Genomic DNA, 12,399 nt, shown 5'->3' on the forward strand with positions numbered 1-12,399 from the left:
CTCACACTTGCGGGGGTATAAAACAGCATCATCACAAGCCCACAGTCTGGCACAGGTGCTGACCGAGGAGATGCTCAGACTGGGCAGGGTTCAGGGCCTCAGGGGGCATGGAGCTGCTCAGGCTCCATGATGCACTGTGCCTACTTAGGGCTGCTGAAGAGCAAAGGGCACGTCAGCAAACAGTGAAGTGCCCAGGAGGGGACAACCAGAAGAAAGGCAGGAGGGGAGTCAAAGAGTGTGGCTGGTCTGATGGGATGGAGGAGGACTTCAGGTCTAAGGCAGTCCCATAACCCGCCCCCAGACCAGTGGGACATGAGGGGACGTCTGCTGGGGGCTCCGGGGGAAGGTCTCCTTGGTGATTCTCAAGAGATGTGACGTCTCTGTACCTGGAACTGCAGCAGCCACCTGGGGCCATGAGGGCTCAAGCCTGGGGGATGAAGCTGAGAAGCTGGGGGTGGCAGAGGGGGAAGAGGGGAGAAGCTGTGGGCAGAGGACCACATGGTCTTAAGTCACCTCAGGCCTGCTTGTTAAGTGAGCTACGAGGTTTTCCTCCTGTTGTAAGCTGGCTGAGGTTCTCAGAACCTCAGAAAACTTACGTAGAACGACAGACATGTGGATGCAGGAAGCTGATTCAGGAAGGAGGGCCATTGGTAAATAATGACAGCCCTGGAGACCACTTGTGAAAGAGATTTGGAGCCCACCAGCCTTGTATCCCTGATGCCATCTAGCCTCTCCTGTCTGAGCCAAAGATGCCCCTTGAGGAACATAATCTCTCCCTTTCTGGACCACAGAAGAGAATCCCACAGCAAGCTTCCTGAAACATGGTTAGAACAGCCGCACATTCTGTGCATTCCATCACCCAAAGACCATTAAGTCACACTGGAAAACTGAGGGCAGGAAAGGTATGGCACCACACTGAGGTGTCCCAGATAAGCAGTGAGGTTCCTCCATGAGTGAAGTGCTCCATAAATCTCAGCATCATTCTATTCCTGGTGCTCCCATGAGTACCACTGCCACCTCCACCACCATCGCCATCAATGAAGACATGTCACTTCATCATCCTCGTGTGATGTATCACTCACTGTCTCTCTCCACAAAGGATCTGACATGAGTGACAAGCCCTGTACGATGGTACCTGGCCTGCTGAGCTTCACATGATCTGAGTGAATCCCTACAGCCCTAAGATGCAGAGAGGACAGACACGGATAGAGAAGGTCCCAAAAAGTAAATGATTACCAAGGTCACATCACAGGTAAGAGATGGAGCCAGGACCCAAACCCAGGAACCAAACTCTGGGCTCCAGAAGAACAGTCCCAACAACCCAAAAAGTGGCCCCAATTGAACATAACATTTGCTGACTGATGGACAAGGAGCTTTCAGCCTCCCCCCAAAAAGTCTCCAAGCCTGCTGTCAGGGAGCATACCTTCTCCTCAGCGTTGCTCTGAGTCAGCAGGCTAAGTTTGAGGAGATAATGGGCTGACAGGGAATTCCAGGGATGTGTAGTGTGGCCGGCTGCTGCTTGAAGCAAACAGGAAGGGGTTTTGCAATCTAGGGAATATGGTCAGAAATACTGTAATATCTGTGTATGGCAACAGTAACTACGCTTACGCTGGTGAGCATTTCATAATGTATATAATTGTTGGATCGCTATGTTGTACACCTAAAACCAACACTGTATAATAACTCTACTAAATTTAAAAAAAAACACAGGAAGAGGTTTGAATCCTGGTTCTTCCCAGCATGGTGCATTAACCTCTTGAACCTCTCTGAGACAGTCTCCTGGTCTGTACAACGTAGCAATGGCCCCTGCCTGAGATGAGACAGTGTGTGCCAAATACCTACTCGCTCTCAAGTCAGCTCTCCTCCCCTGCTCTTGGGAACAGAAGGATGTTCTAAGGCTCAAAACCTTAAAATAAAGCTTGATTTGGATGAAGTCACCCAGTGACATGGTCCAAAGTATCTCACATTTCAATCTGTTGTAGAGATGGGAGCACCGGCCTTTTCCAATTGGGTGAGGACTTGGGTAAAGGTTGAAGAGAGTGAAGGACAGTGATATAAGAAGAGGAAGGGAGGAGAGAAAAAGACAAGCAGGTCAAGGCTCTGCGTCGGCATCCAGAGGTCTCCAGGGATCTGGTCCCTCTCCCACTCAGCCCGTGTACATCTGGGCCACAGGCTATCTCTTCTCTGCCTGCATCTTCCTAGGGTCGGGCTGCACACTGTTTCAGTGCTGCCTGTTTTAGCGGTGGACAGCCTGGCTCTTGGAAGGTGTTCTGTGCACCAAGTGGAAACCTTACCCTTTCTAGACCTTGGGAGACCTAGACCAGTCTACTCTGTATTTCACACAACCGTCTCAGAGTCTGCTTGTGTCTGACTCCAATATACATACTTGGTCACCCTGGTTTCCTAGCCCTCAGCTCACCTCACAGCTTGCCCCTGAACACATTCTCTTTGGAGGATGAGAAGAGAGATGGCATCTCTTTCTCATTATCTGCTCCTGTCCCTCCCTTTCAGCAAGGGGCTTGAGCACCAGTTAGCATCATGCAGGGAGCAAGTCTCTTCCGGGCCAACCACAAACCTCACTTCCTTACAGGTGGGTCTTGTGAGTTGTTTCAATTCAACAAACTCAACTTAAGGAACCCAAATCCTCCAAGGTGGATGTGGCTATCTGTACCAGGCAAACAACAGTGGAAGAGGCCCTTGGAGAAAAACACGCTAACTGCTTGCCTGCTGAGATGGCTCCGAATCAGGAAGTATTATGAGGTCTCGAATGGGGTCTTCTGTCCTTTCAGCAGGAGGACAGAAAGTATTTCCTGACAGAGAAGGAAATACACCTCCACACCTCTACTCTAATCTGTGACCAGAACAGACCAGGGCTCCCTCTTATCTGTGAGCTACGGGGATTGTCCTGGCTTGAGGGACCTGAGCCTGGGATACCTGCAGCCCGGCGCTCCCCTCCTGCCACTAGGGGTCAGATCAGACCAGTGCATAAGCTGTCACAGGCCCTCAAAGGCTGCAACAACTGCCTGCTTGCTGTGGTCCAGGTCTGCCGCTGCTGGGTGGCCTCCTTGTCCCTCCTGCATGATGAGGTGAGTGGAGGGTTGAGCTAGCTCAGTGTTTCTCAAAACATGGCTCATGGGTGCTTTGAGTACATTTCACATTGATCTATTAAGTAGCATCACTTTTTCACTGCATTACAGACAAAAACTTCATCAACAGCTGGTAGTGGCTGAGAATGGCACTTGAGAACAGTCTAGAGATCAGTATTTTTCCAATGTACAGCTTCTTTGTAAGGAGAAATGATTCCTGTAAGACTCTAAGAATATGTCCAGACCCTTAACATCAGTGGTCACATGGACTTGCATTTGTAATATGCCTACTCATTCTACAGAAATGTCATTTAATCATGAGCTTCATTGCAAAAGTTTAGCCTCTGTAGTTGGAAACACACCTCTTTTTTTAGATCATCATGTAAATAAAAACAAAAAATTTTAAAGTGTGTAAAACTGGAGAATTCCTGAGAGTATCTCCAATCACCTCAGTCTGAGAAATGGGTCTAGACGTCCCTAAATCAAATGTAATGTTACTTCTGGGAGAAAAGCTTAAATGGTAGCCAGCAGAATTGAAGCAAAATGTGCAGAACTGGTTTATGTGGTGTGGGGTGCCACGCAGCCAACCGAGGGCAGGGATGGGTCTGCTCCCTAGGAGATGCAAACTGTAGGGTGCTGCACCACAAAGTCAGGCCAAAATAGTCACAAGAGGCAAGGGATGGATGGCTGAGACCACATTTATCCCTAGGAATTCTCCACTATGTTTCCACATGCCTGTGGGATGAGAACTTGACTGGAAGGAGATACAACACACAGCTTTTCTTTCTGGAATCATTTCATGCACCATTTCCTTCAGGAGGGGATTCCACGGAGATCTGGGTGAGGAGCACCGTGAGGAATGCCGATAATTCCTTCAGCACAGCCCGACCCAAGGCCCATGACGAAATATCCAAACTAGAGACAGCTTCCTGAGCTGGGTTGGACCAGAGGCCAGGCCACAGCCCCGCCCGAACGTCAGCATCCCTCAGGCTGCAGGGCTCTGCGCTGCTGCACCTGGCTTGCCCTCAGCTCCAGCCTCCACAGCTTGGGAGATATGAGGGTGAGGACGGAAGGGACCAGGCAAAGAGCTCATGTTCCCAGTGGGGGGTTGAAAAAAGGCTGATCAAAACCGGCAGCCCTCTGAAGGCTTACTTTGTGTGACTGACCTTGACAGTCCCCTTCCTCACCCCACAGTGACCTCAGAGACAGGCATGGAAGCAGAATGCAGAAAGAGCCTAGAGCTGAAAGGGTTGAAAAGAAGAATTCCCTGGATTATTGGATCCAAGATGAATAATGATAAAGTACTGAAGCCTCTCCTCTCTGGGAAACCCCTTTAGTCAGACCCACTGGAACCAAAACAGAACAACTACTATTGCTGCCAGAGCCCGGGGGCTGGACCAATGACCTCAGGCCACTCCTTTAGACCCCAAACCTGTGTGCAGCTGCTGGGCCCTTCACCCACTGGGAACCATGGGCAGAGCATCCACTGCCTACAGGCTTTTCTAAGTTATAAAAATATTTGAAACTTGAAAAAAACAATTGTTAACTGCAAACTACAGAAAGAGTCTGCAGCAGAGAGCAACAACTGCATCACTAAATGTCTGCAAAATACAACGTTATGTCAACTGCAGCTCAAGTCGTATAAAAATGACATTCACTGTGGCATATGGAAGCATTTTGATATGCCTGAGATGATGAAGGGCACAGCCTACAAAGGTTTCCCTATTTGCTGGGTGTCACATTCACCCTCTCTGGGCTGGCCTAGCCGGCCTGGCTCTCTTGCCTCCTCTTCCTCATCCCACTTTCCTCTTCATCTCCAATTTCCCCTGTTTCACCCTGGCTGCCACTGTCCATCAGGACTGAAACAGATGCCCCAGGAATCTCCCACTAGCCTGGACAAGCAGCTCAGCTTCCTCCCCCACCCTCCTGAGGAATCTCAGCTGCTAGCCTCGACTGGGGCCAGGACAGCCATGCCCTGCTCTCTGCAGTCCAGCCAGGCAGCCAGGGATGGACCCCAGGCTTGCCTGGGCCGCTAGGGCGGGTGGAATCTTAACTGAGTCGGAAGCCATAGGCAGTGTCACATAGTCACTGAGAACACAGGCTTTGGAGACCAGCAGACCCCGATTTAAGTCCCAAATCTGCCAGGTGACCTGAGACAGACTACTCCATCTCTTTGAGTCTTAGTTTACTCACCTGCAAAATGACACCCATAATTATTAAAACTGGGTATGAATGATTATACCCATAATAATAGCCTTGCTCACAGGGCACAGAGCGCCAAGTGTGAGGCATTAGATGGGACAATGTGTGTTAAGCTTTCACTTTACAAAACAGCTAAAACTTTTACCAGCATTTACTGTATTCCAGGCAATGTGCACTCTCCCAGGTATTAGTTCAATGAATCTCCCAGCAACTCTAGGACAGAGGTGCACTTGATCATCTCTGTGCTGTTGATGAGAAAACTATATAGTTCAGAGACTTTAAAGACGGCGCCCAGGATCACATAGAGCCGGGAATGCTAAAACGGGCAGGTCTAACCCCCCCACACACACACGCTGTCCCCAAAACGGCAGCTTTACAAGTCACTCTGCGATGGCTGTTCCAGCAGAACACTGACCTAGGAACCAGGAAACCTGGGTTTGAAACAAGGCTATACCTCCAAGTAGGTGTAAGGTTCTGGGCCCTCCCATGGTCTGTCTCAGCCTGAGCCCTCGTGTGAGTGGAAATAACAAAACCTGTTCTGCCAACTGAACAGGATTACAGCCAGGCTCAGATCAGATGCTGGATGAAAGTGCTCTGGGGACTGACAAGCATTCAGCAACGACAGGATGGTGAACCTTCTTCATCTCACACCAGCTGGGTGGCAGTCCAAGCTCTACTTGAAAAATCCCAGGGACAGGGAGCTCACTACCTCTTTCAGCACCTCATTCTGGTTAGGAAGTTCCTCCTTTTTCAAAGCCCACAGGGACTTGCCTGTAACTCCATACCACTGGCCTGGCCAGGTCCTCCGATGCCCTGCCAGTTGGAAAGAATCCTTGCGGTACCCGTACCCTGTACAGGCTGCTGAAGACCCGTAAGGTCTGTGTCCTTGCTCCTGCCAGCCTTCCCCGGGCTCCCCGTCCTGCCACAGAAGGGAGGCAGATGAAAGCAGGATGCTCTCGATTGGCACTGGTCCTCTCCTGGTGCTAACTCTTACCCTGTCCCTGCTTGTCAGACCCCGGGGCCAGGAGGAGACGAGCCAGTTCAAGGCAGGGTGCAAAGGATGCTGGAGGCACAGCTGGCTGCTCCAGCCACTCCCACTTCCTGATGCCCCTGCCCTCTGCAAATACCTGCAATGCCCCATTGGTCCTGCCTCCTTTGGAGGCCCTCGGGTTCTGGGGTCAGGACTGCATGGGCCTTCCTTGGATCACGTGGACCTTGAACGTCTTCCCTTGTTTTCCCCACCCCAGCAATCCCCAGCTGATCTTGCCCCTGTACCTTAAAAGACTCCAGGAATCCCCCATGGCCCCCATTCTCAAACTTGTCCTCTTCTGGGCCCAGTCCCAGCATGGCCTGTGTGTGGACGTGGAGTTCGTCGTGAAGGTTGTCCAGGAGTGCGGCCCTCGTCCGGTCCTGGAAGGGAAGAGCAGGGGAGCTATGGAGCTGACCCTGTGGGCATGGGTGCGCCCTCTCCCTGGAGGCTCCACGCACTTGGCCACATGCAGTCCCACAACAGTGTGGACCCAAGGCCAGGCTGGGGTCCATGCTCACAACTGATGCAGTTACCACTAAAGCTCTGTACCTGTCCCTCTGCTGCTCCTCCTTGGGCCATCCTAGGCTCTGCCCTGCTGACTCCCAGCCCGGATGTCTGCCTCAGTCTCCACATCCATGGACCCAACTGCCCACTGCTCTCCTCCACCCAGCTGTTCTTCTAGAACCAAGGATACAACCTCCAGGGAGCGCCATGCACACAGACCAGGACTGGTCCTCTCAGCGACCCGGCCTTTGTAGGCCCTCCTAGGACCCTCACAGACCAGCAGATCCTGAGGAAACTCATCTCCCAGTGGACCCCATGTCAGGGAAGAGCCCCAGCCAAAGGCCCAAGAGCCGCCCCACAATTCCACTTCCCCCCACCCTTACATACAGGAGACCATCAGGTCTTCCTGACTCAGACCCCAAATCATCTCCTCCTGGGCCCAGCGTGAGCAAGCTGTCATCATCTATCTCGGACTCCGGTTCATAGTGTCTGACTTGCCACCCTTCCTGCCCTCCTCCCTTAAAACCTCTCCTCCTCCCCACCGTCAGAGGAATCTTCTAATACACAAATCAAACACATCGCTCTCCTGCCTGAGCACTTTATTAGTGCCTCATTGTCTCTAGAATTCAAAGCCCTTCTTGATCCGACCCAACCAGTGTCTCCAGCTGAGTCTCCCATCAGCCCATCCCTCATTTGAGTCCTCCCCTCAGGCCACATCAAACCCTCCGGAGCTCCCTCACAAGGCAGGCTCTGGTGCTGCCTGGCCTTTGCTCATGCTGGGCCCCATGCCTGGAATAACACTACCCACTCTTTCCTCCTGGCAAAAGGCCTGTCAGATATCCAGATTCAACAGCTCATGGGGCACCTCCTCCAGGAAGCCTACCCTGAACACACTCCAGCCCCCCACAGGCAGAAGCAGTCACTATCCTGAGCCCCAGCCCCAGCACCGGCCTCCCTCATGGCCCAGTGATGGCACACAGTATCACACCTGTCTCTTTAGTAAATGTCTCCTCCTACCAACCCAGGAACTATGTAAGGGCAGAAACTGTGTCTCACTTGGCCCTATAGCGAGTGAAGGGTACAGAACAGAACTGGACACACAGTAGATGCTCAATAAATGACTGGTGAATGATTGACTAGAACTGAAGTTTGGATGGAGTTTGCACAGGAAGAAAGAGTTCCTATAACAATACAGGGCTAAAGGCTTAAAGAGACAATGATGGTCCTCCTCACTTTGAATGGCCCCCCAAAACAGATCCCCGAGCAGCTGGCTAACAAGCAGCTGGGAGTGCAGAATGACCTTCAGACACCAGCCCCTCACCTCCAGCTTTGCAAACTTGTCCGATTTGCAGCAAGCGTTCTCTGCGTTGGTGAGCTTGGTGAGCAGAAATTCTCTGAACTCCGGGCCCTGGAACGGACAAGCAGCTCTGGGACTCTCCCAGTCTCAGCCATTGCCAAGAGGGTGTCAGCCACAGTAACAGGTGGGAAGAACAGGACGCCTGGGGAGAGCCCCTGAAAGGTCCCTTTCTGACAACTGATCATTTTTTAGCCCAGGCCAAGCCCACCTGCTAAGATGTCAACATGGAAACTAGCTTCCCTAGTCCTGGAAATCAACCCTCCCCAGCCACACTGGCATTTCTATTACTGGAGGGAATTTGGGCCCAAGGCTCCTGGAACTGGAGCATTGGTACAAAAACCCTTCTTCCAGCAGGAAGGCCATCCCCATGTCAAACACCCTGATGAGAGGCCCTGTGCTAGGCCAGCTGACAGCATGAAGACAGGTGGGGAGACAACCCATGCAAGGAGGCTCCCCGAACCCTGCCGGAAGTCCTCCTAACATTCCCAGCTCAGACTCAGCCCGCCCCAACCAACCTGGAGTCTTGGATATGAGAGGAGCAGAAAGGACAGGTCCTTACCTTCTGGAAAACAGGAGGACTGGGCAGAGGTGGGCCAAAGGCAGGCACATCTTCCCGTGCAGTTACTGAGACCTGAAACAAGAGCGTCCATGTAGGCAGGGAAAGCATCCAAGCAGAGGATGGTAATGCATCCCACCCCAGCCCTGGAGAAGCCCACTCCCCACAGCAGGTCCACTCCCCTGCTCCCCACTGCCCTTCCCAGAATACAAATTAAATGCTTCTGGGAGCAAAGCCAACCTGGCCCAAGTCACTGTTCCTAGAAGTGGGTGGACGGTGCAGAGCCATCCACACGCTGTCATCTGCATTCCTGGAGGCCAGAAGCACGTCTGGCAAGATAGCTGGACGGGGCTGAGGAGAGCAGCCTGAGACCCTAGTTCTGATGCAATGTAAGTACCCAGGAGGCCTCATCCCATTACCCCCTACTAATCGTACAGGGAAGACTGAGCGAAGACGATTACTCCTGTTCACCGTGAGGAAACAGATGCCCAGAGACGTGGAGCAATCTCCCCCAAAGGCACACGCAATTAGCCAGGGGTGAGCCCTGCTCTGAGGCTCTTTTCCCACAACACTGACTCCCAAAACTGGCCATGCATCACAGTCACTTCCAGTGTTTAAAAAATTAATACTGGTTGCATTGGCTATACCCCAAACCTACTGAATCAAACGTTCTGGGGTGGAGCCAGGAATGTGCAGCTGTTAAGTGCTCCTTAGATTGGATGGACTCATGTTTGGAAGCCCTGCGCCCACACACAAGGTCAGGCAGTCTGGGTGAGGCTCGAACTAACAGGGCACCAGAGCCCAGGCTGGCAACTTGGGGGTGGGGAACAGCAAGGCACTGTGCCTAGGGTGTCCCAGGCTCTGGGTGGGGTGTGTGCCTCTGGCCAGCCTAGGAAGGCATGAGAGCCCCAATGTGCCCCTCATGGGGGCCTCCCAGGGTCAGGACAGGCCCCACACCTCCGCTCCTCCTCTGTCTGCACGGAGGTGCCCTGGTTTCGCCTGTTCTCAGCCCACAGGGCTGGCAGCCTCTCTGGAGACTCTGCCCTTTCCCTTCCCCAGGCGGCTGCTGACGTGAGCCCCTGGCGTGCTGCCAGCCTCCCTGCCTGTGAAGTAGGGCAGATGCAGAGAGTCTGCCAGACCTGGTAAGCAGGCAGCTCGGAGCCAGGCCAAGGAAAAGCCCTGCCAGGGTCTGGAAGGGAAGGGAGCAGGAGAGAGCTGGTCAACAAGGCTTTCTCTGCCCAAGTTCAAGGCTGTGCATACGGCTCACAGTACATACCCAGAGTCAGGAAACACTGTGCGTTTGACATGATTTCTGGCTGCTTCCAGCTGCCAAACCCAGTCCCCCACCACTACCCACTGTGCACCGGAATCTGGGGACTGACTGGATGGTGGGAAGGACACTGAGAGGGGGCTGTCTGTGGGCACTGGGGACAAAGCCAGAGGCCAGGAGGCCAGGCCAGGCCCTCTGGCCTCTTCCCACCCAAACACCCTTGCTTCTCAGGCTTGCATTGGAGAGACCTGTGCTGATTGGGTATGGGGTTCAGATATGCTCTTAAATCCACCAGAGTTCCCAGCCAGACAAGCCCACCACAGCAGCATGTCAGAAAAGCAGGGGACAAGATCCCTCCTTGTGATAGCCATTCATCTTCTGTCCCCGTTGTTCCATCTCCTGACCCCTTTACAACAGAGCGCAGGGGCCTTTGTGTCCCCTCCTCTTGAGGACAGTTGGGTCGCTGGGCTGTAAAAGCAGAAGCTGCCTGAACAGGACCACACCTTACGGTTTTCTAAATTCAGTGAGGGCCTCCCGGCAGCGGGCAAAGCAGGACTTAGAAGGAGAGAAGGCAGGTGACTGGGGAAGAGAATTGTTCAAGGCTGGAAAGCGGAAGGAGACCTGGGGGGTGTGAGTAATCAGGATGCCCGAGGTAGGTGAGGAGCCTCCCAGGGCCCCAAACTTGATACGATCCCCACAGCCAAGTACAGCCGGGAAGCCTCAGAGACCCACGGAGGGTCGCTCAAACCCCAGATCAGTAGTGAGAGGAGGGCAGGGTACACAGCCAGGAGCCTTCCTTGATGGTCTGCTTCAGATTCCTGAAACCTCTGCGGGACTTCAGTGGTTGGAGCAGAGTGACCCAGGGAGTGGAGGGAGTTTTAGTGATGGTTCAGCTGGAATGTCCTTCCAATCTGGCAGGACGGGGACAAAATTCATGTCTGAAAAATAATCTGATGTGATGTTTCACACACCAGGTTTTGAAACCAAGTTCCCACCTGCTTGACAGCTCAGTAACAAGCACCCCAGCAAACCCAGAGAGGGACTACAGCTTCACTGCTTCTGGGCTCTGCGGCCTCAGGCCTTAAGTAACTGAAGCTCTCAGCCCCAGTGTCCTCCCTGTGAAGCAGTGCTGAGAGGCCCTGCCTGGGCAGGGGCATGTGAGGACGCAAGAAGATGGTGCTTGTGGGAGCCTAGCACAGTGCCTGGTACAGAGCATACACCCAGGATGGGGTAACCACTGTCACCTGGTGTTTGCTTTTTTTTTTTACTTTCTCTGCTGACCTGTGCCTAATATGGACACTGAAGTACTAGAGAGGTCCCCCCAAAACCACTTCCTAATCCAATATGCACACACCCCTGTTTCTCAACTCCTCCTTCTCCTCCTGCAGCACGTCAGGGCCAGAAGGAGCTCAGAGGTTGTCTAGCCAATGTCCTCTTTTCTCACAGAGGGAAACAGAGGCCCAGAAAGGGAAGGAACTGGCCCAAGAGCGGAGAGCTCCCGGTCTGCGGCCCTTCCCTGCTCCCACCCCATCGGTCGTGCCTTTCCTCTTCTCTCCCACTGTCCATACCACCCAGTGGAGGGCTCCCAGGGCAAGTGTCAGTGCTTGGGGAAATCTCGTCCTCCTCTGCTTAGGGAAGCCCAGGAGTCAGCTGGAGGCCCACTTCACTATGGACCCTCTGAGGGACCTTACCAGGTCCTCCTCAGTCTGCTGGTCCCCTGGGGTGTTGCTGGGATGTGGATGGACATAGCTTTGGAATGCTGGTCTCCCTCCCTGCCCTCTGCACCCCGACCCAAGTTCATAGATCTTGCCTTCAAGCCTCACTGTTTGCCTGGAAGGTGCAGCATGAAGTCCCACATCCCGGGGACAGTGGGGCTCTCTGGCAGGTCCTGCTTCTCTGCTTCTCATCTCTCTGAGAACCCCTGAGGTACTTTACCTGGCCCGTGGGCTTTGGCCAGGAAGACTTGGTAAAGACTTCTGGCATCAAAGCTGGAGGTAGGGTAGTGCTTTTCCTGACCTCTGATTTGTCTCTCATTTTCCCCCTCCATAAGCTCTTGGGAAAGTGGAGAAGCCAGTTAGCTGAGCTCCATTTCCTATCTGGAGCTAAGAGCAAATACTAATTGTCTGTAAGAGGCCCCCTTCTGCCAGCAGAGGCCCAGCAGACAAGCCACACACAGGAGACAAAGCCCTCCTGTCCCACAGCTTTCCTCTGGGGACCCTACTCAGTAGCTCTGTGTCTCCACTGGCTGTTAAGAGAGCCAGTTGGCTGTGTGAGTGGCCCAGTGGCTGGACTGCACTCACGGGCTCCTCTGTTGCTTCCCTGGAGGCTGGTGCTGCGTGCCACCCTAACATGCCTAACCCCTAGCAGGGTACCTGACACATGGCAAGCACCGGA

At 53.3% G+C, this 12,399-nt stretch overlaps 1 protein-coding gene across 11 annotated transcripts in view; it reads right to left on the reverse strand.

Annotated features, from left to right (window-relative positions):
• The window catches only part of RAP1GAP2 (RAP1 GTPase activating protein 2), a 211,556-nt gene that overhangs the window by 15,200 nt on the left and 183,957 nt on the right, over positions 1-12,399 (reverse strand). For 10 of the 11 annotated variants that reach the window (XM_073235018.1, XM_037022788.2, XM_037022793.2 and 7 more), the window contains 3 exons: positions 8,739-8,810; positions 8,144-8,230; positions 6,564-6,698 (listed from right to left, as the gene is read on the reverse strand). In XM_073235018.1, coding sequence (XP_073091119.1) covers positions 6,564-6,698; positions 8,144-8,230; positions 8,739-8,810 — 294 coding nt within the window. The remainder of the gene's footprint in view (positions 1-6,563; positions 6,699-8,143; positions 8,231-8,738; positions 8,811-12,399) is intronic. The other variant, XM_037022789.2, reaches the window with a different exon arrangement.

This window comes from Manis javanica, chromosome 4 (genome assembly GCF_040802235.1).
Source record: "Manis javanica isolate MJ-LG chromosome 4, MJ_LKY, whole genome shotgun sequence".
NCBI classification, from domain to species: Eukaryota; Metazoa; Chordata; class Mammalia; order Pholidota; family Manidae; genus Manis; species Manis javanica.